General features: G+C 43.9%; 1 protein-coding gene across 1 annotated transcript; it reads right to left on the bottom strand.

Annotated features, from left to right (window-relative positions):
• Positions 1-1,085: 1,085 nt before the first annotated feature.
• lrig3 (leucine-rich repeats and immunoglobulin-like domains 3) lies at positions 1,086-20,381 on the bottom strand. The gene is made up of 19 exons (XM_077545005.1): positions 19,961-20,381; positions 16,556-16,627; positions 16,381-16,455; positions 8,805-8,939; positions 8,499-8,642; positions 8,270-8,413; positions 8,055-8,198; positions 7,180-7,323; positions 6,503-6,583; positions 6,353-6,424; positions 5,975-6,046; positions 5,680-5,843; positions 5,032-5,367; positions 4,650-4,931; positions 4,090-4,566; positions 2,346-2,504; positions 2,134-2,274; positions 1,805-2,044; positions 1,086-1,730 (listed from the first exon to the last, which is right to left on the bottom strand). The coding sequence occupies exons 1-19, from the start codon at positions 20,131-20,133 to the stop codon at positions 1,498-1,500; spliced, it is 3,288 nt and encodes a 1,095-aa protein (XP_077401131.1). The 5' UTR covers positions 20,134-20,381; the 3' UTR covers positions 1,086-1,497.
• Positions 20,382-22,439: the final 2,058 nt, after the last annotated feature.

The following is a 22,439-nucleotide window of genomic DNA, read 5'->3' as shown; positions in this document are numbered from 1 at the left end:
GGGGAGCTAAATGATACATGCAGCAGCACATCTTGTACACATTTGCATTGAAACTGTCCAAATCCAAACACACACCAAGAAGACACAAACAAAATTTGACTGCATTTCAGATCGTAACCCGAGAGTGGATACAAGCCTAAGGCGCCGAAAGAGCAAGTTTGAACAGCCATCCCCTGGTGCACAATCACACCTTCCGCCACCACTCAACCCCCCCAGTTGAAGAAGAAGGATGCCTGAAACAACAAACCACAAAGTATGAGAGTGGCTGGCAGATGAGAGTGGAAGGCAGGCAAGGCCATGAGTCATTGGCCAAACAAAGAGGAGCCGAGGCTAAGTTATATGGTGCCATGATTGTCGTATAAAGGGCGTATTCTCCAATTAAGTATTGTTCAGAATGTGGCTAGTTATAAATTGCATCATCAACAAGCGTGCTTGCAGAAAAGTAAAAGTAATGCTGATCATTAGAATGTTCATGGAAATTGGATGGAAACTTATTTTTCTGCCTCCAACGTGCTGCACTGAAAATAGTATTGCACTACAAAAACAAATTGGATTTAAAGTGGTTAGGAAATATTATTGTGATAAAATCAAGTTATAAAAACAATGAGAAAAATATTGTTCATCTGTCAATCGACAACTTTTTGTGTGTGTGTAAATGCAACTGAATTAATTGAAGTTAGGATAGATTGTCACAGTAGTGACTGCGTGAGTGCAACTGAGAAATTACCGTCAACATTATTTTTAGTTATTTTTTAACAAAAGCTGAAAATTCATTCAAATGCAGTGTTAAGATCTCTTTGGTTCATTTCAAGAGCATAACCACTTTGTTTGGATAACTGAAATGATAAAAAAACAACAACAACTTTTAACTGAGTTTCAACCATTTACAGCAGGAAAAAGCTGTGTGTGTGTTTTTAAACATTCTTCTGCAGTAAGTCAGCAAATAACACTGCAATAAAGTATTCCACCCCTACATTGAAATAGTCTTAAAGTTCAGACACACCTCTAACTTCCATGGTGGTCTGAACAAAAAGCACTCACAAAACCAGCAACCTGGCAAGCAACACCAAGAAATACTCTCTGAATGTAGCAAAACACATTCAGGTGTTTTTATTTTGTTTACATATGTGCAAAACATTGCTTCATTGAAAGCACATTAGAAAAAAAAACTGACTAACTGAACTGGCAGGGCTGCAACATTCCCATACATGACAGATGTTAAGCAAAAATAATGTCATCTGTTTATATACAATTTACAAAATATAAAATATTTATATAAAACGTTTTATATTCATCTATTTTATTTAGTTGAAGCTGATTCCAAAAAGCACAAGCCTTCATATAGACGCTTCTACTTTTTTGTCCTCTTTTACATTCACTTGTTGCACATTTCAGGAGTCTTTCATTCCAAAAAAAACGACTCTGCGAGGTAGAAGTATTCTTTTTCCAATATTTGGTCATCTCTTCATGGAAAAACGGGAGCAAAGAGTCACTCAGCTAACAGCTCGTTCCGCTTTGAGTCCTGCTGCTGTCAAACGGCTGTTCGTAAACACTGTGGCTCTGCTCCGATTGCGAGTCCTTGCTGCACTTGTCCTCCTCGCGGTCCGAGTCCGCGTCGGTAGCAGTGTAAGGGTTCTTGTGGAGGCTCGTTCCATGACACGTCACTGGATGTGAGCTGTATCCCGAGCACAAGTCCTGCGGAGGCCTCCAGGGAGACTTCCCAAATGTGCCTGCATGAGAAAAATACAGTCAAATACAGGAAGGACACCTTGGGGAAGGTCTTGTTGTTCAGCTGCAGGCCTACCCATGAAGCTGTTGTAAGGAGGGGGACACTCATGAGGTCGGCCATAGTTGGCCTCTTCCCGGGATGGGCGGCGGCCAGTCTGCTGGTGGGAGGGGCCAAGATGGAGGCTGGCGTTGGGGAGCTGCATCGTAGAGGAGCAAAGGTCAAAGGGCTCTGAGAGTAGGTAGTCCCTTCTTTTGGACCTGGTCAGGCTTCCACTATAGGACTCAGTGCAAACTGGTCTTGGGTCAACAGAACACCCTGATGATAAGAAAAGACATTTTACACACTGAAGAATCAAACCTAATATCTTTTGTGGTGTAGTTCTAAAATTGAAAAGCCTTGCTGACCTGTGTAGACCTCAGAAAGTTCAGTGGGGTACAAGTCTCGGCGAAGCAGTGTGCTTATTGGACCTTGGTAATGGCAGAGAAGAGGGTCAATGGATGCCGCTTCCATCTCGGCTTCACTTCCTGTATCCAGCTGACAAAGGCCTGAACAGAAAACAGTGGTGTCAGAGGGACGTCTTTGGACTTCAGCCTGTTGTGATTAAAAGCAAAGGTACCATTCATGTCTTTGGGCTGCAGGTAGAATCCGCTAATGGATGATGCCATGTACTGATGGCTGCTACCGCTCTCAGACGGGATGTAGCCGTCTTGGCGGTCTGCAAGTGTGCCTTGAGAAGAGAGGTAGCTTGGAATGTCTGCTGGCAGGTTGGTCTCATCTGTGGCACAAGGAAATCCGTCTTGGTCACAGATGTACTCTACTCACAAAATTTGACATATTCAAGCTTTCAGCTGAACACCAACCCATGAGTTTTACATTCATGGGGTCCGTAACCCTACATTTTTGTGCGTAGTGTATTTGATGGCTCATTCGCTGCCACAGAGATCCGGACGTCAAGTGACTATTTCTCTGAACATGCCCCCCTACGGCAGGAAAGTCACGGAGCAGCGTTAATGGACTAGAACAGCGAGGAGGGCTAAAGTTTGCGTTTATCCATCAACTTTCCGCACAAGAGCATTATCAGTCACTTTGATAAAAAGGACATGATATACATGTGCGAGGTGGACATGTTGGATTGCTGATGAAGAGTCAGGAGGGCTTTTTTTTTTTTTTACTCGGCGATGCTGCTAAGTAGAATTACCTCCTCTCTTGTCAGTGAGTGCTTTCAAATCTGATCATACAAAGGCTTTACAAGTTTGTGCAATCCGGATTTATTTCCCCTTTACGTGGGGTAAAAATACCATCAACGTTAGCAGTTTCACGCTAGTCTTTTTTTTAGGTATGTTAGCAATTTAGCAGCTGCTAATTGGGCCACGGCCGCCATCATTTATGCCATAAAAAGTCTTCTTTATGGTGTTGGTCAGTTGTAAAATTCAACTGTGTAATATCTATTAAACCGGAACAGCACAAATGAACAAAAGAGATTATTTCCCCCACATTTTGCGTGCGGTAACAGACTAGTTAGCATCTGCTGATTTAGCCACCATGTACAAAGTGCAACATTTGCTAACATTGGTTCCTCTTTTGGTAGCCTAGAGCATGCTCGATCCTTTTTTTTGCCTCTTCTCGTTGTGGCAGCTGGTCCACAACAGCCGTCAATCATTAGTTGGGTTTCCATCCACCCATTTTATACGAACTTTCAAGAAATGCAAAAATAAAGCTGAATGGAAACGCTAGAAATTCACAAAAGGGCCTAAAATTCGCAAAAAGCTAATTTTGCCAATAGAAATAGGTTTTGCAAATAAACGCTGGTAAGACTGGATACACATTTGTAGTCCGATAAAGTGAGGTATGTTTGGGGGTGGGACGAAACAGAAATCTTTTTGGAATTAATTAAAAAGCGAATATTAATGCTATTTGAGATGAATAACAGCAAATAAACGCTACGATTTATCAAGAATTACAAAAGCAAACTCGTACGACGTCATCACACGGCGCAGTTGCTTCCTGGTCTTCTTCTTCTTTTAAATTACGGATGGATCACATCTCTATGGTGTATACCGCCATCTACAGCGGCGGAGTGAGTCCCCTCTCAATATTCGTAAAAGAACAACAGACGGAAACAGGCAAAAGTCGCATGTCCGTTTTGCGCACTTTCAGTAAATCCGCTTAAAAAAATCGAAACAATTGGATGGAAACTTGATTACTGTTAAAGTGTGCCGTTTACTCAAAGTGGCAGAAATGGCTTTGCTAACGCCCATTTTGGGACGCGTGACGTCAACGTCTGGATCGCTATTGATGGCTGCAGACGTCAAAGATTTATTTGGTAGTGAAAAAGTTAAAGAAAGGACTGCGACACTCACCTGTGTTGGTGACACTGCAGTCCTCATTGCGCCTACGAGTGTGGTAGATGATCACCACCCAAACGAGCGAGGTGCCAACTACGCAGCACACCACAGCTATAATGACAATTCCCACTGTGGTCCAGCCGTCGTCATCCGAGGCCGCACCGCCAATGATCCCAACCCCGACCCCTCCTTGCACCCCAGAGTCACAATTGGGGTTGGGTATGACAGACAGTCTGATGTTTCCCCTTTCGGTGCCCAGAGCGTTGGACATCTCGCAGGTGTATTTGCCGACATCCGCCTCAGCCACGTCCACGATAATGAGGAGCTGATTGGCGGCTGCGAAGAAATGGCGCTCAGTCACCACCAACGGGCTGTCATCTTTGGTCCAGTTGAGTCTGGGTGCGGGGCTGCCGCCAGCTATGCACTGGAGGACGGCGGTCTCACCCTTGGCCACCGTCCGATCCATTAGGGGCCGCAGGAAAGAGGGCGTTTCTATCAAAAGGTATGGAAAATAAATGTGACCATAGTGAACTATATCAAAACACGAAGACGCATTTCTCTTTGTCTGTTCTCACCTAAGACCGTCAGTGTAGCATTGGCAGAAATAGCCCCAGCAACGTTCTGGGCGGTGCAGCTGTAAACACCGATGTCCTCCGTCTTGACGTCCACGATGAAGAAGACGTCGTCCTCTGGCATCACATGCATTCGGCGTTCGCGGGCGGCGGGGAAGTCTGTGCCTCCGTCCTTCTGCCAGGCAATTTGAGGCGACGGGTGACCCACCGCGGCACATTCCAGCCTGGCAGTTGCTCCGGCGCGGATACTCAGGTCCATTGGCATTTTGGTGAAGGAAGGAAGCACTGGAAACCAAAATTGATATTCAATCCGATTATTGGTGTGCTTTGGATTGACAAGGCTTTGATTCCTGTTTTGGACTTCAGGCTAAGCATGATAACTTACTGTTAACAGTGAGCCTGGCCTTGGTGGAGTAAGAGGATCCAAAGTGGTTGGAGATGACACACTGGTATTTTCCCTCGCTGGAGAATTGTACATCATGCAGCTGCAGGGTGGTTGTATACTCCGTCACCTCAGTCTCGCCGCTGGAACCTCCCTGCACTCTCAGGTGGGCCTGGTTGGTGGTCTCGGCCTCGTTAAGCACCTCGTTGTCTTTCTTCCAGGCGAACGTCATAGGTGAGTCGCTGGAGCTTGCGGCCGAGCACACGTATGTCACGTTAGCTCCTTTCAGAGCCGACTGGCTCTCTGGCTGAATGGTGATCTGAGGCTTTGGGAAATCATCTGTGGGAGGAACAAGAATGATTTCCTTTGCTGTATTGACACACAAGTTTTTCATCTGTTTTGTTTTAAGTATGAAGCTGGAGGCAAATGAGGCTCTCAGGGGGAGAAAAACGGTAACTGGTAAAGCGGAAAGGTTAGTATATTTCCATCAGGTTGCCTTCAAGGCACTCATTTGATCATCCAGGAGTCAGGGGAAAACACGAAACAATCTGGGTCAGTTCCGAAATGGAAAAGGGGTTTGTATAAATGGGTGTTTTTAAGGCGTGGCGGCATGTGGGCAAAGTTGCTCTCCAGTGTAAACGCATCGCTCACCGCACACAAACTCCTCGGGGCTGACAGTAAAAACGCTCCTGCCCTTCAGCATCTGCGGGTGGGCGCAGCTGGCATTAATGCAGGGGAGGAAGGTTTGTTCCGCCACCCAGACTGGAAGCCACTTGAGCTGGCAGTCGCACAGCAAGCTGGAGGTGTTCAGACGCCTGCCGGCCCGGAGTGGCGGGTAGTAGGGGTGTGTGGGGGAAACCAGAAACATTTAATTTGTGCAGAATTAACGGCATTTCATTCCGTTTATTAAAAGAAAGAGGGTGACGAAAACAAAACAAAAGCTTACAACTCTTGTAGATTTTTCATCTGCGAGAAAGAATTTGCTTGGATGGACATGATGGCGTTATTGCTTAAGTCTCTGCGGAGAAAAGCACAAGTGTTATATTGCAAACCCAAAGGTGCGCAAAAAGGAAAAAAAAACATTTGGGTGAAAAGAATGGTTGCAGCCCTAACAAGTGACTGCAGCATAAATTTTAATCGGGGTTTGGACAGCAATATTACTGTAGGCAGCAACTTGCAGTGTTAATCAACTTTTGGCTGCTCTGAACAAAAAAAAAAACTCCCTCGAATGCAGCTGTTCAATACAAAACGGCAATCTTGACATGATACCAAAAGCAAACTCATTCTCTTGGTTCTGTATTAGGAAACAATGCAAGTGACTCACAGGTGCTGTAATGCCTCTAGACCAGAGAAGGACTTCTTGGTAACTGAGCGGATTTGGTTTCCTTGCAAAAATCTGGGCAACAAAAAAAGAGATATCATCGTTTCTCCAAATTAAGATGAACAATCATGCTAAAGTAATTTGTAAACATACATTTTCTTCAGTTTGTCCAATGCTGAGAAAGGCCCGTTCATGTCTTCGATGGTCCAGGAGATTTCATTGTTTTGGAGATCCCTTTTCACAAGAGACAAAATAAAATTAAAAAATGACACATTGTTTAAAAAATCCAAACAAACTGAAAGAAACCAGACACTCCCACTCAGTCAGTGTGTGCGTTTAAGTGTGTAGATTGCCCTGAAACAATGCGTGTCCACCACCTCCCCTATAGTGACCTCAGCATTGCAGCTGACATTTGGTTCCAGTTCAATAATCCCAACCAGGCGAAATGTTCAGATGTCCCTCTGTGGGAAAGCCAGCAGTGGTGGTGGGGGTGGGGTTGGGGGTGGTTTGAGTTGAAGAGGGTTAGTGGGGTGTTGCACCACTTGAAGTTGTTTTTTTTATTTTTTATATGGGGATATGCATACGGGGAGACCTCAACGAGGTAATGTAGTTCACATCCCCAAAACAAATCAGGCAGGATGTTTCCACCCAGGCAGAGGATTGATAGTGGCAGTTGGACGGAGGCGGGTGAGGGAGCAGCATACAGAATTGAAAAATTTGCCAGAATGTTCGCTTTGTTGGAGCACCAGTTCAAATGATTAGTCCTTACATTTTTGTGGTTATGGGAACATTTGAGTCCAGCGAATATTGTGTGAAAAAGTCTAACTCACAGCGTCTGCAGGCTGGCGAGGCCTCGAAATGCTCCGTCGGCGATGAAACTAATGCGGTTATTCCCGATGTGAAGCTCGTCTAGCAGGTTGAGTCCAACAAAGCTGGATTCCTCCAGTCGGGACAAGTGGTTGGAAGAGAGGTTGCTGTAGGGAAGACAAAAACAAAATAAGACACAAACATAAGAACTGACCATCTAGCCAGTTAAAAATGACACTCTAAACAACATGCAATGTTAATGGAATAAATCCCAGCATGAAGCGATTAGGGCATAATGCATTTCTGTTGTCAGGCAATTTGCTTTTATTGGCTTGTATTTTACGCAAGTGAGAGGACATCAAAGTTCACAACAGTTGATGTTTCTTGATGGGATGGTAGGCCGACAGCAAATCAGATAGCTGGGCAAGTTCCCAGACGACTGGCGGCATGTTTACTTGCCCGTTTGTGATAACAGTGAGTGAAAAGAGAGGAAGGGAAAAAAAACGACAACAAGCCAGACAAGACAACGGTGTGAAAAACAAAAAAGCCGCAGAGACTGCTGCTATAAACAACACACACAACAAAGGCAATACAATCCGCGTGTATTGCCTCATACTTGTAGTTTCGGAAACTGACTGACTGGCTTAGTAGAGGAGGAAAAAGTCCCTTAAAAAGTAGCCTGTTTATTTATTTATTTATTTTTGCTTTGTTTGAGAGCAAGTGACAAACATAAGAGACAATGCTTTGTTTGTATGTATTTGTCAGGAGGAGCTACAGTGTGAGGAAAGGCAGGTGGGGGTGCCGGGGAGGAGGAGAGGCCAAAACAGAAAAGTGTTGGGAGTGAATGGAAAGTGAGTAAGGGTGGGGGGTTATAAACGAGGGGCCGGGCCAGACTCACAGCTCGCTGAGTTTCTGGCAGAACTCCCAGGCGTCAGGTCGGATCCGGCTGATGGCGTTGTGGCTGAGGTGGAGCTGCTGCAGAGTCAGCAGGCCGTACAGCCAGCCCTTGCTCACCTCCGTCAGGTTGTTTGAGTCCAGCTGCCTACCAGACCACACACAAAACTCAAAACTCCAAGCACACAAGAAGCCAAATCCGTATGTTGAAGCACTTACAGCTCTTCCATGTTGCTGAGGCCCCAAAAGGCGCCGTCCATTAAGCGACTCAGGCCGTTTCTCTGCATCTTCAGAGAGCGAAGCGCGTGCAGACCTTGGAACGTCAACCCTTCCACTCTACGCACTCGATTCCTGCTTAGCTCACTGAAACGCACGCCAAGTTTCCATCAAGCATTTTTTTTGTGAGAGTTTTTATCAATTTCTGCCTGAAAAAAAAAACAAAGCTCACAGGTGTTGCAAGTTGGGCAGCTGGAAAATTTTGGCTGGGATGGAGGAGAGACGGTTGCGATTCAGTCGCAGAAGCTGAAGACTGCTGGACAGGTTGCTGAAGCAGCCGGCCTCCAGTGAGGAGATGCGATTGTTGTTCAGGAATCTGAGTGGAGGAAATGTGACAGAAATGTTCACACACGCACACACACAAGATGGGATTGCGCTTCATGTATTACATTGCTAATTTTTCTTTCTTTCATCAACTTGATGAATGGGGGTTGATTGTATTGGAATGAAAAACGGGCTTTCAGGAGGTACGACTCACAGGTTCTTGAGAGGCAAAGCGGGGAAGGAGTTAGCCTTGAGCTCCACAATGTTGTTGTTGCTGAGGTCGAGCGTTTCCAGGGCGAGGAAAGGCCTGAGCTGCTCCGTGGTGATCTTGGAGAACCTGTTGTTTTCTCTGAAAATACAGACACCGTCGCTCCAATGAAGGACAGATATACTGTGTATTTGACTAGCCGTGCGCACCCGTCTCACATTGCCACATACACAAACAGCGGAGTTCCTCAATTAGCTGGTGCTTATTAACAAAAATGACCACCCAATGTGACACTTTGAGCAAATGACCCAATGTGATCAATGCTGTGGCACCAAACAGCCCTTGTGTTATTTTGTTTACAAGGTCATTACGAACAAGGTATTCCAAAAAGAAGAAAGCTGCCAATGACTTGGCTGATGAATCCCATTCCCTCAGTGAAAGCATGCCTTGGCAGAGGCCGGCAATTTCCTGAGCTGCACGCCTCCTAAATTGCAGTGCAGGGACTGCTTGGTTCTAAACAGAGGCTGTACAGTGGCCTCTTTGTGCATGGCACTCTGGGGGGAGGCAGGATTTCCCTCCAATGCGCCAGACGACAGGCCTCGTTTTCAGTATTCATTGCGCCGCTTGCAACCCCTCTCCGTCCCCTCCTCCAGATGCACCTTACTGACCAGAGCGCTGCTATGTTTTTATGATCCTCTTTTTCCCCTCAAGCCAGAAAAGTGAGGACAGTTTGATTATGTTGGTTTTATTTGGGACGTGGTGTCGATAATATTTAATGGTGGAAATATTTTAACCAACAGGACAAAATGCTCCGAGTGAGTTGGTAAAAGGGCTGAAGTGCGAAGAAGTTAACTTTCAAGTTGAGATATACGAGGAACATTCTGGTCATTCGACTCAAAACTCAACTGCTGTCAGAATTTCTTATCATAATGGCGGGAAACATTTGTGACAATGACTCGGCATGCAAATCAGTGATTAAAACTTTTGTCTTATCTGATATTTTCCTTTCATTGGAATGGTCTTGCCTTTGGGTAACATTATGATCAAAACACCCCAAGGGGAGAATTTTCCCCAGGCAAACAAGGAGCCGTTGCTTTGGACTGCGGGGGCGACGGTGGAATCAAACCCACCAGAGCATGTTCTCTCCTCTCTGAGCCTGAATTGGAGCATGGAGCCCAGCGAATACAAGCTGGTGGTTGGCAACGCGTGGGGGAGGTGCAAGATGGTTGAGAAAAACCGCATGATGAAAGATGCGCTGGAGATTTGAAATTGCAAAGCACATGAATGTAGACCAGCCCAAAGAGTGGATCGTCGTCTCATCTCAAATGTCACAAAAAAAAAAAAAAAAAAGGATCATGTCACCAATCAAACCGCACAGGCAGCACCTTTGTTGGGAGATTTACAAAGGGCTTTGCACACACCACAGCCCTTAAACAAAAGTGCCGCATGCACACCACCTGTATCTCACTTTTCATGTTCCCTTGACTGGCCGCTGAGAGAAGCAGGCTGAGAGAACCAGTTTTTCCAGTTTGTCTCTGGGGGTTATCTGCATCCTTCAAACGACCCAGAAAATCAAAAAGGATGCAAACAATTTTGATGTGTCAAACAAGCACACTTTGAATCTGTTCAACATGCTTGCAATCATAGACACTAAAGTCAATTCAATTCAACAAGGTTATTTTATGAAAAACGAAAACTAAAAAAACTAATTTATTAACGAAATAAAATAAAAACGAAAATGCTTTTTAACCCCTTTGGACCCATAGATGATTGCAGTGTTCATGACATATTTGCGTGTCTAAACAATAAAAACACATAATTTGGATGATGACAACACTTCTGGTTCATTATTGGATACTAACCAATCGCAAATGTTAGCTTGGTAAGTTTACAACACGTTACAGTCTGGTGATCGTACACTATAACAAATAAAACATAAGATAACTCCTCCCCAAAAAATTCAGTGTTGTTCTCAGTCAAAATCAGTAAAAAAAAAATTTTTTCCAAATTGCCCAGCAGAAAAAATGCAGGGGTTGATAAAACGAAAACTAAATGAAACTACATTTTATGTAAAACTAACTATAATTGTAGCAAAAATGCACTTCATTTTAGCCTTTGGTAATTAACTCTTTCACTGCCAGACGTTTTCAGAAACGGGTTGTTCCCAGTGCCAGCCGATTTAAGCAATTTTGACTGATCTTTCAAGGTCCACAGAAAATGTGTTTGGACTGTGGAAACACACATACTACCAAATGAAAGATTGGACTCTCATCTTTCATCAGAAAAAAAAGTTTGTTTCTACCTTATTCCGTTCTTCAGTAATCAACAATAGAAAATGGTTACTTTCACCGAAATTCTCTGTTTTGAAACAAAAAACGGAGAAAAAGAGTTTTTTGTGAAACGATGTTATTTCATGCACTCTAGTGAATTCTACACTTCTTTTTGTCCATGAATGATGCCACAAACACCTAAATAGTGCTTTACTTCTGTAAAACGCTTTCACCAACAATGAAAAAGTGTTTTTTGATTGCAAAATACGTTTATTTCCATTCAACAGTGTTCAATTTGACAAAACAATTTCGCAAACTATTTACAAATGTGTGCAACTGTGGTACTACTTACAATTATGTGGATGTTTCAAATACAGTTTTTCTTTTTGTAACGCTCTCCTGCGTGCAAGGAGACGCCGCTGGACTCTCACAACAGTTTACTTTCACTTTGTCCGTTTTGCGTGCAAACATTACACTTTCTTGACCGCCTTTTTTTCCGGGGAATAAATAGCAAGTAGCAGACTGTACACACTCCTCCGATGAATATGCATTGGACTCGGGGCACTCTCCGTCGTCCGATCGAACGTCCGCCTGTGCGTGCTCGGTTGTGCTGCGTGTTTATGACGCCGTCATAGCCGCCGCGTCAGCGGTTCCAATTTCGCCGTCAAGCTCGGATTCACCATAATCATCATCGATGATGATCATCGTCGTCATCAATGTGCTCTTTTAGCGTTGGTCGATGCCTTTCGTCTTGTAAGTGTAGAGCTGCTTTGCAAACGGGCACCACTTCCTCCTCAGCCATCTAGCCCCCCCCACGTCTCCTACTGCCGCGTCAATGCTTTCCATCCACGGAGTCATCACCCTCATCATCATCATCGATGATGATCATCGTTGTGATCATCGTTGTGATCAATGTGCTCTTTTAGCGTTGGTCGATGCTTTTGGTCTTTGAAAAAAACGGCTCGGGCGTGAGCTCCTCGCAACCGGTCGCCATTTTTCCTTTGTTTTCCATTCTGATCTCCTGCTCGACGCTCTAGCTCCGCCTCTACTGACGCCCACCCGATCTTGTCAAAAGACAGTCATCGCTGCCCTCTAGGGGCCAAAAATAGTCCTTAGGCACAACAGACCTAATTGAAACTTTCACCACAGATGCGGAAGGCTTCCCCCCACCCGTTTCAAAAAAAATAAAAAATAAATTGGATGACGTCTTTTGACGTCATTGGCAGCCCTCCGTAGGTTTTTACTTGACGTCTTTAAACGTCAGTGGCAGTGAAAGAGTTAATGATTAATGATTTGATTGTAAGTAGATTTATTCAACTGGAATAAGGATGTTTGAAAGTGTGTCGCACAGAAGTAATGTCATCTAGCAGCAGCCAATAGAAACGCACCTTTAGATTGCATGCTTGACTCCAATGGCTCAGTTTGCCTGCTTTTTCAGCTTAAATGCAACGCTCGGCAAGAAATTAGTTACTTTTTTCATTTTACCATGGTGTTTATTAAACATTGCGCACAAGTCATGCACTTAAAAAAAAATACAACCTAATACTAAAACTAACTAAAACTAAGCATTTTTTAAATAAATAAAACTAATAAAAACCACCCTGGAAACTAATAAAAATTAACTAAATTAAAAAAACAAAACTCAAAACGAAATAAAAACTAACTAAAATAAAAATTCCAGAACTATAATAACACAATCGAGAACTACAATCAATTGTACATGTTGCTGCAACTTTCAGTGCTGACAGCGCTTTCAGACTGAGGGTGCTTTTGCTAAAACGGTCTGTGTGTGTGTGTATGCGTGTGTGTGCGTGCGCGCATGAAGCAAATGTGTGGTGGTGGAGAAAATGTGTGCATGGTATTTCCTATTGGAAGGAGAAGTGAGTTGTGAGGAGTCATCTGACGACTCGTTCTCACTGCAGTGGCGCCTGTAATGAGAACCAGGGCTTGCCGTGGAAATGTTTCTCTCAGTAGATGATCAGCTTTTGCGAGTCTGAAAAGACAAATGCTCTAGAGGCTCGTGAACGAGTTTTATCCAATGAGGAGGAGTCTCATACTAAACTGCTTTCCTTTTTTTTTTCCATGCTGAGAGGAACCAACCCTCCTGAACTTCTAATCAGACCTGGGATCTACAGGTCATTTGTTGCAACACGGTCTTGGGGATTTAGTGGCGGAGAGGTGGACCCCTCCATAAATTCCTGGGAAATTGTTCAATTCATTAAGACGATCACGACTCAATTACTACCAGCTGCCGGGTTATTGCCGTTTGTTTTTACTCGACGTTGCGAGGTCAAGGATGTCGGTGAGAGCTGCCGCTATGTCTGACTGGCTGTTTGAATAGGTGCTATTTGATACCCGCAGGTCTTTTTTCCCTCCCAGCTCAGAGAAATTGAAGGAGGGAGAGAAATTCAGGAAAAAAATGTTCCACTGGAGAGAGAGGAGGGGGGGAAAAGTGCAATTTGAAGAAGAGGGTGTCACGCAACTAAGGCGGTGAGAACGGCAGTGAGAATTTTTTTTCCCTTTGTGGCCACTCTTGCATTTCATTTAGTTTTTCAACACATTAGAAAATAATTACTGTATGCTCCTGCCCCCGCCAGATGCTAACAGTTTGAATTGACAATGCAGGCTTCATTTGCAGGCACAACAAGCAACTTTCAAGATCTAGACATATAGGGCTAATAGACACATCGGGCACATAACACACTTTGGTAGACACATAGGGCACATAACACACTCGGGGGGGGGGGGGGTTATTGGCTGGAGACACCGTCTTCGCCCTACAACTCCCCTCCAATTTTAATGCACCCCACAACTGGGGGGAGCGGGTGTGTCGGGGTGGGGTGCCATCGGTTGGGGCAGACTGCAGTATTAAGCAGTGCTGCGGTCCCCCATCCGTGTCCCCGCCGTGCCACCACGCCCCCCCTATTTTTTTTTAATGCACCACATACACTCACTGACATGTCTGGTAGGCAGGTGGATTGGAGCGGGGGGATATCATTTCCCTCTGCTCCATCTCACCTGCTCCTAATTTTTATTTTATTTTATTTTTTATTTTGTATGTGGGTGAGTATGTGTATGTGCATGTGCGTGTGTGCGTGCGTGTGAGTGTGTAATCATTAGTTCACCTAAAACCTATTTAAAAATCCCATACCGTTCACCTAAACCGAACACTTCAGAACCCAGCCAGAGCCGTGAGGCTGTCAGGAGACCAGACGAAGGACCAAAGAAAAGAAAGGAAAGTGAAATCCAGCACCGACCAGACACCACCCACCGGGCCACCAACCAGAGTTCTTCACCAACCCCAGAAACATTTAAATTCCAACAAATCAGGGAGACCTCAAGAGACCAAAGGAGAGACTGAGGAAAGTAAGGAAGAACAGACGAAGCAGAGTGAGATCCACAGACACCAGCCTCCACAGATTCAACGACCAGAGGAAGAAGCAGATTGTGTCTGAGTTTCGATAGATGCTGGTGTGGTGGATCTGGCATGCATGAAAAGCTCTACCAAAGAGGGGAGCCGCCGACCCCTGCCAGAACAGAGCAAGCGCAACACCTCAGGGCCCCCCAGGCCACAGCAGCGCTAAGGGACAACCACACGTCTGGGGGTTTGTGGGGCGGCTGGGGCTGGGTTGGGGTAGATGGCGGGGGTGGATAGGGGGTGGGGGGTTGTGGGGGAGCGAGGGCTGTGGATCGGTGGGGTGCCTGGCGGGCCTGTAGTGTCCCGTCCTGCTGTGTTGGGTTGGGGGCGCGGGCCGTGTTGGGGTGAGGGGCGCTCCTGGCTCCTGGGTTTGCTCTCCGGCCGGTGGCCCCTGCAGGGCCCGGGGTTGTCCCTTGGCGCTGCCGTGGCCTGGGGGGCCCTGAGGTGTTGCGCTTGCTCTATCCTGGCAGGGGTCGACGGCTCCCTTCTTTGGTGGAGATTTTTGGGGATTTCACTTTTCCTTTCTTTTCTTTGATCCTTCCTCAGGTCTCCTGACAATCTCACAACTCTAGCTGGATTCTGAAGTATTCGGTTTAGGTGAACGATATGGGATTTTTAATAGGTTTTAGGTGAACTAATGAGTACACACTCACACTCACACGCACACATGCACACACACATACAAAATAAAAAAAGTTAAAAATTAAAATAAAAAAAAGAGCAATGATGATGGTAAAATTACCGAATGAACAATACTGAGCTCTCAAGAAGAAAAAAAACGGGGAAAAAAGAAGCAACTTTCAAGGTCAACAGTGTTGTTTTTAAACACACACACCAGACAAACAAAAGCTTCATCCAACCATTATCTATAACACTTCAACTCACCAATTTGATGGGCTGCATATAGACAAATAATTATTCACACTGATAAATTAGTCTTTGTTGTTGTTGTTGATATGGAATGAGCCCAGAGCAGTGATTGGAGCCCTGAAGCCCAGAACTCTGAGTCAGATGTGAGCCCAGCGTGCTGAAACAAGACTCCTTTTATTTTAATTCAACCCTTTTCCTTCAGAAAGTGCATAATATAGACTAATGTACCTTCATTTGCTCGATTGCAGTTAATCTTCAAATCAGTCAAAGATCCGCCCAACAATTCAAATGGTGTAGTTCAATCAAGATCTTTCCACCTTGGCTGGGCTAGTCACTCTTGCCCCATTTTAATGGAATGTCATTGTTTGAAAATTATGCTGCCAGCATAAAATTTCTTCCTAAAAGAAGCCTGAAATGCAACCTCTCCTGTCCATCTTTTGTATTGCATGAAAGCGTACAGCTGGAGGTGACATTTGGGGCAATAAACATGAAAAGAAACGCCCCATGCACGGCGGCCGCATGTCTTCGTGTCAGGGCTTGATGAGGCGAACTCCTTTCTCATCAAACCAGGAGACGGATACGTTCTTCCCCTAAATAACTTTGCGCCGGTTGCTTCGCTGAGACGTGCCAAAGAAAGCAAGGAGGATTGTTGAGGTTTCACACAAGAAGAAGAAAGCACATACTGCTATCACTTGGTGATATTAGAGAGTGGAAAAAAATCCAAAGGCTTCACTGGGACACTAAAACAAGCGCACTTAACTGCTGCATGTTTGGATGCTCATCACATCTTTCTTCACAGGTTAAAAATACATCAGCAGCGGGAGCCACAAAACAAAACATTTCCATTGGCATTTGCTTTTGATCATGTGACCTGTCTGGGGCCAGCTGCCATGTCTGCGACTTCCCAGTCTGGGAACTGACTCAGCCAAAAAGCTTCGTGACCTCCCCAAGGGTAAGGCAAGCAGCAGTGACAAGTGACAACAAGTGCCCAATAAGTACACCCCTCACCCACACTTTTACTTACAGAACTAGTGTGGTGATGTTGGACGAGTACGGCCCCAAATCAGGTACAGAGTCCAGTTCATTGTGGTTCAGCTTTCTGGTGAAAGGGAAAAGGAGACAGTTAAAAATACAGCAGCAAAGACGGTGACACAAGTTTAGTGTTACGCTCCGAGCACAAACCAAACCACCAGACTTACATTTCATTCAGATGTTGCATTTTGGAAAACAAAGTGCCGTCAAGCACCTGCAATTTGTTATGGCTCAGGTCCCTACAAGGGGGAAAGAGAAGAAAAATAAGGGAAAGTATACACCATGGGCACTACACAAATGTAATTACACTGAGCATTAACAGTGCAAACACAGAAGGTATTGGCATGAAAAAACTTGCACATAACATCTTATTGGGCAAATGTTTATGCAATTCAGCAACACTGTAAAAAAATTAAATAAAATGGGCCGCTCACATGAGACTCTTTGAAACTTCACCGTGATGCACTAAGTTCTTTGCATACACTAATGTATGTTGAATCAAGTGGAGCAACAATTTTGTAAATTGTCCATAACTTATAAGTTACTATAACTGATTTACTCCACTAAAGGCCATATCATATTCTATAGTATAACAAATGTAACTTTCAGCCACTATATGTGCGGCGCATTAATATGGCTACAAGATTTGGCTCTTACTTTTAAACTTAACATTAAGTCAAGTTAACGTATTCAAATTTGTTTGAACAACTCACCTCAGAGTTCTTCGCCTTTCAACATGCGTTAACAGTTGAAAACGTATGAAAATGTATTATGCACTTGAATTTTTTTTACACTGTATATGGAAAAATGCAAAATGTGTTCAGGACTTTCCACATAGAGACAGTTGGTTCCTTTTTTTGAGTAATACAAGGCAACCAATCAATTTGCTCCGGTGTTAACTTTATATTGCTTTAAAAAAAAAAAAGAAGCCCATATTGTTGGGATAATAAAACAGATACCTTGCCAAGACATGCAAGCAGATCATTTCTTCAAGTATATTAAGAAACGACTCCCAACTGCCTAACAAACCTCGCAGCTTTTTCACGTTTCAGCCCACGAGGTAGTAAAAAGGCTTAAAGCTGTTCATGTTTTTCAAGAGAGAAAGCACACGGCAAACAGTTCGCCTCATCGCCGGGCCGTGCTGAGTCTGACACATCTGGCCAGAGGCAACAAATCCATCCGTTACTCAAGGCCAACTTCAGAGATCAAGTTGAAACGTAGCGAATCTAGGCTGAAGTGGAAGTTTTAGTTACTGGACGGGACTACTTGTACTCGCCTCATGTTTCGAGTCGATGGATAGGTGAAGGTGTTACAGCGTCAGGAACATCTCGAAAAAGCTGTGCAGCAAACTGTCAGGAAAGCAAGTCAGGCCACCTGGTTGCCATTTTTAGCCTTCAATTGCATTCCATGAGGTCTTGATTTTGGCAGAGGCCTCTTTTGGAGCCCAAATTGGTCCCAGCCTAACTTGAGCTCTACTTGGACGCGAGTCCTGCTTATTTCTTTTTGTGGGCTTGTTTTGAAGAGGCGCCTGAAAACCGGCAGAAGGAGTCTGCCAAGCGGGGCCTCGTGCGCTATAAAGCGTTATTGACGCGGCTGCGCACCATCAACGGCACGCTGTGGTGCCAGACCCCCTTTTTTCTTAACACCCCCTCCCCCCGTGCTGCCTCTCTTATCTGGAACCCATCAAGTTACGCTGAAGGAGGGGAGGAACCGGGTCATGGATTCACAATATCGGGAAAAGCTGCACTTTCATAGGTTTGTAACACCTCAGTTGAAATTTCAGCTGGCCTGTTTTTTGCTGTTAATTCAAACCACTCCTTTAGCCTTTCAAAGAATGGGGCTGTGCATTGTTGTTGTTGTTTTAGTTCCAGTATATGTGGGAAAGGTGTCCTATCACGAGGCCTAGATAAACCCCGAGTAGCTCCGACACTTCCACTTCCCTCACAACGTAGTACGCAGGAGTACGGTGAGATAACACTGCATGTGATGCAGGCCGCGTGCGAGAACGTATGACTCGACGCTCTTATCAGGAGCTGAAAAGTGAATGGAATAACACCTCAGTCGAAAGGGCTAACATGAATGTCTGTGTACGGAGACAGCAGCAAATCGAAGAGACTGCAGGACAGAACTTTAAACGATTGGGTCTCTCAACTTGTAAAGAATTCTCATTTGTGCTTCTGCATAGCCGCAATTATGATGCCTTTTAAAAGCGAATTCAATCTCATTCAGCAAGGATTGTAAAGCAAATTGGGGCGCACTACCTGACTCTCATCAGCAGGGGTGCTGTTGAGCTAACTAATATAAAACAATTAAATCATAGTCAAAAATGAATTTTGATCCTTACTTCTCATCATTTATAAAGGTATTTTATCCTCATTAAAAATATTGTATAGCAAAGAAAACATTTTTGTTTTGCAATATGATGATTACAAACGTGGGATTAAATCACCACCAGTCAAATATAAACAACAAAATTTAGTTTAGTGCTATTTAGGAAATGATGAGAATGGGGTGCTCGAAAACAAAGGGCCCCACCAGTTTAGGGGTTTAAGATGTGCCGGAGAGCCACTCATAAATAAGCATGCCAGAGCGAAAAGAACCCCCCCCCCCGCACCCCCCCCCCCCCATGTACAACTTTACTCTCCCTACCCCAACTTATTTTTTGGGGTTTAATTTTCTTTGGACGGCCAGTCTTGATTACGAGGCAGCCTCGGTTTATTTTCTCTGGCAAACGTAAAAGTTTCCAGAGCAGCGACTTCGCAACCTGAAGAATTCAAATAGGAGTTTTTTGGACAAGGCCTCGAATCAAACATACCCAAATGTGGGCTAATAAAAATGATCTGGCTTTACCCAGATCAATAAAATAACGTCCAGTAAGATTAATTATCTGTAAAGTAGAGCAACATGCATGGAGCTTGCCAGTAAAGTTATGTTTGCTATCTTGGCTGCCTTCAAGTGAACAAATGAGAAACAGATCGCACATTTGGGGGGTGGGGTGGGGACACTCCAGCTCATGATTTATGTTGTGATACTGACACTTGACAACTCAACTGAAGTTTTAACAAAGTTTTATCCCAAGTGTGTTTATAATGTTAATAACACTGCTTCGACACTATTTTCACAGTACCTCCTTCCTTATAACCATAACAGTAACAAACCAACAGGCACTACTGAGTGCATTAGTTCACAGTTATTTCCCCTACACAAAGGCACATTGATGTGTGTAAAAAAAAAAAAAAAACTTATCTGGCCTCCAGGAGCCCCACTTACTGCTGTGAGGGACAAACATACATAACCTCCCGTTAAACATATACATAGATTAATGACAGCTTTCAAGAGATGCGCATAGAGTACAAGTTTAGCCAGAGTGACATAGAGGCAAATTCGCCAGTCTTTGCTCCTCATGCGGTTTACAAGCCAGCCACTTTTCACTGGAAGAGGAATGTGGATAATCTCAGTGCCAAACTCGCCCTCCAAAGCTTTTTGATGTCAAACTCGCAGTAAAAAAATTACATAAATGAAAACAGAAGAAGTTTTAAATCAAAGAAAATGAGGAAAATAAATCAACTTACAGTTGAATTGCCCATTCCGGGAGAGACTTTGGCATTTGTCCCCTTTTCAGTCGACTGCAGTTCACCAGATCCCCAAAACAAACGCACGGAGCAGGACACGTCCTTATATGCGCCCCAACCCCACAAAACAGCAAGAAAAACACCACGGAACCCGCAAAAGTGCAAAAATGCATTTTATATTTCCCCGTCCGACACAAAACAACACTCAACAAGTTTCACCCCCTTTTTTTCCACGACAAATCCCCAAAAGAGTGCGAAAAATCCTCAAATGTGACGAAGCTGGCAGGCACAAGTAGATCCTTTTAAATCCTCTTCCGTGTTGTTGTGCCGGTAATAATGGCGACGAGTGAAAGAAAAGCGGTCATCTCGCACTTGCCCATTCCTTCGATCAAACGTTTCTTTCGTGAGCGCTCCTCTTGGCTTACTGTTGCATTGTGAGGATCCCCACAGAGGCTCATGAACGCTCAGGAGAGGTAAGCGGGGGCGGAGCCAAGGGCCGTGGATGCTTTTGGGTAATGTAGTGCAAAAAGTGACGTTTGTATTTAGTGGACACAATCTTAGGATCGTATTATTTAGCTATACACTTTATTGGATATTGAACTAAATTAATAATCATAATGATGGATTGATAGATTTCGTGATGAATGTTCTTTGTGTCTGTGTTGAAAGTCTTTGAATCAAATGTATCATTATACTAATTAATTTTCAAACTATAAATTCATTTGACTTGATCTCTGACACATCATTAATAGACTTTTTCCCTTTATCACGTTACGAATGTATCTCATGCATGTTCAACATAAAAGATGCTTAAAAGCAGATGATTTGGGCGACGGCCATGAATATAAAATATTACTTGGTTGTTATTGTCATTAATAGACTGATATATTTCGCCCAAGCCCCAATTTAACAACCTTATTATAAAGGTAAAGTCCAATAACAGGAGCCTTAATTGCTATGCAGTGCTTGAAATGATACATTTACAATTTAAAACGGTGTGTGTGCTCTGTTTAATTTCCACTTTAAAAGGCCCCTTCATCGGATATTCATGCCCTGGTGGATGCGAAGTTATCCCCTCTTTTTTTATGTCACAAAGCATCTGATGGGTGATAAGTTAGTCTTTTGTAGTGGAGGAAGTCTTGTGAATGCTTTATTGCCTTGCTAACATCTGCTTCGACATGTGAGAAACTCATTTTTATGAAAACAAAAAAGTGGGGTCAAATGGGAAGTAAAGTCGTGTCCACACCTTGCAGCATTTCTCTCACGCTCCACTTGCTTGTCATCTATCAATACATTGGATTGTGCTACTTTCAACAATCTATCCACTGCACTCAGTCATTTTCCACACTTGTTTATTCATTGACATACATTTGTGAGAGGAACACTTTTCAGATAATTACATTTATTTTTCAGCTTGACATTTGTGCAAAGTTATGAGTGGTATAACTCATTAAGCATTTCAGTGAGCTCACCTCTCTGCTGGGAGAAATCAAACATGGGAGGCATGCTGGAGTATTTTTTCCTGTTTGTAGTGATTGATTAGATCTCTATGGACTCTTGCAGGATTTTGGAGAGCATCCACATGGATTGCTTCCTCATGGCCTCTTCTTCAGACGCCAGCAACATCAGAGAAGCCACAAACACTTTCAAGTAATTTCACATTTTTCCTTTACTACTTTGAGTCCTACAATCAGAACTAGGCGTACAGTATCGGGGGGTACATTAGTTTTTCCAAAATGAAAACAACCCCCGTTGTTTTGAAAGTGCTGTCTAGCATGTAAGCGGGGACACTTGTTTTCAGAGGTGCTCTCGACATTTTTGTTCAGCTTCTACATGGAAACAATGCAAGTGGCATTTTCAAAAACACAATTGGAGGCAAGGTCATGCTCCAAACTCACTTTTGGGCATTAAGTAGAGTTTATAGATCAAGTTTCTCCTTAAAATGAAGAATTTAATAATTTAATATAAGCCTCTAAAGCTATGTAAATGCTCACTTTTGGTTGTTATTTTTTTTTTTACACAGTTGTGTGTCCCGCTCCACACTACAACTATTGTACCAAAGTTGTTGGTACTCGCGGTTGAACCAACTATAGTTCATTTTTCTGCTTTACTACTGCACAAAAAGCTATTATAGCTTAAAGTCGATTAATCGCTACATGCATTTTGGCATTAACATCATAGATACTTCCGTGAAATTAACAGGTGGTCAGTCAGCAGCAAACTAGAAGTGTTTTAACCTGTGATTTTACTAAAAATGAGGAAAATATAGCCAGGGTTGGACTGGCACCAAAAAAATCAGCCCTGGCATTTTGACTTAGGTCCACTGGCCTGGCCCAGCCCGCCTCCTGCCTAAGACTCCTGCCTAACATGTAGTTCTGCTACTGATGTTTATGGATGATGTTTCAGTTTATGGTCTATATTCGAACTGGATTACTGGATTAGTCCCTCTAAATTGTGGGTCACATTGCGTGTGCATCGG

The sequence above is a fragment of the Vanacampus margaritifer genome, chromosome 15, assembly GCF_051991255.1.
Source record: "Vanacampus margaritifer isolate UIUO_Vmar chromosome 15, RoL_Vmar_1.0, whole genome shotgun sequence".
Classification (NCBI taxonomy): Eukaryota; Metazoa; Chordata; class Actinopteri; order Syngnathiformes; family Syngnathidae; genus Vanacampus; species Vanacampus margaritifer.
This window is presented reverse-complemented; position numbering and strand designations above follow the sequence as displayed.

What these genes read in the sequence shown, in the direction of transcription:
- lrig3 (XM_077545005.1), bottom strand. Translation starts at nt 20,133, where the DNA reads ATGCATTTTTGCACTTTTGCGGGTTCCGTGGTGTTTTTCTTGCTGTTT. An exon ending in ACTTTCTGAGGTCTACACAG is followed by an intron (nt 2,045 to 2,133) that starts GTCAGCAAGGCT and finishes TCTTATCATCAG; the next exon opens with GGTGTTCTGTTGACCCAAGA. An exon ending in TCCTTACAACAGCTTCATGG is followed by an intron (nt 1,731 to 1,804) that starts GTAGGCCTGCAG and finishes TTTCTCATGCAG; the next exon opens with GCACATTTGGGAAGTCTCCC.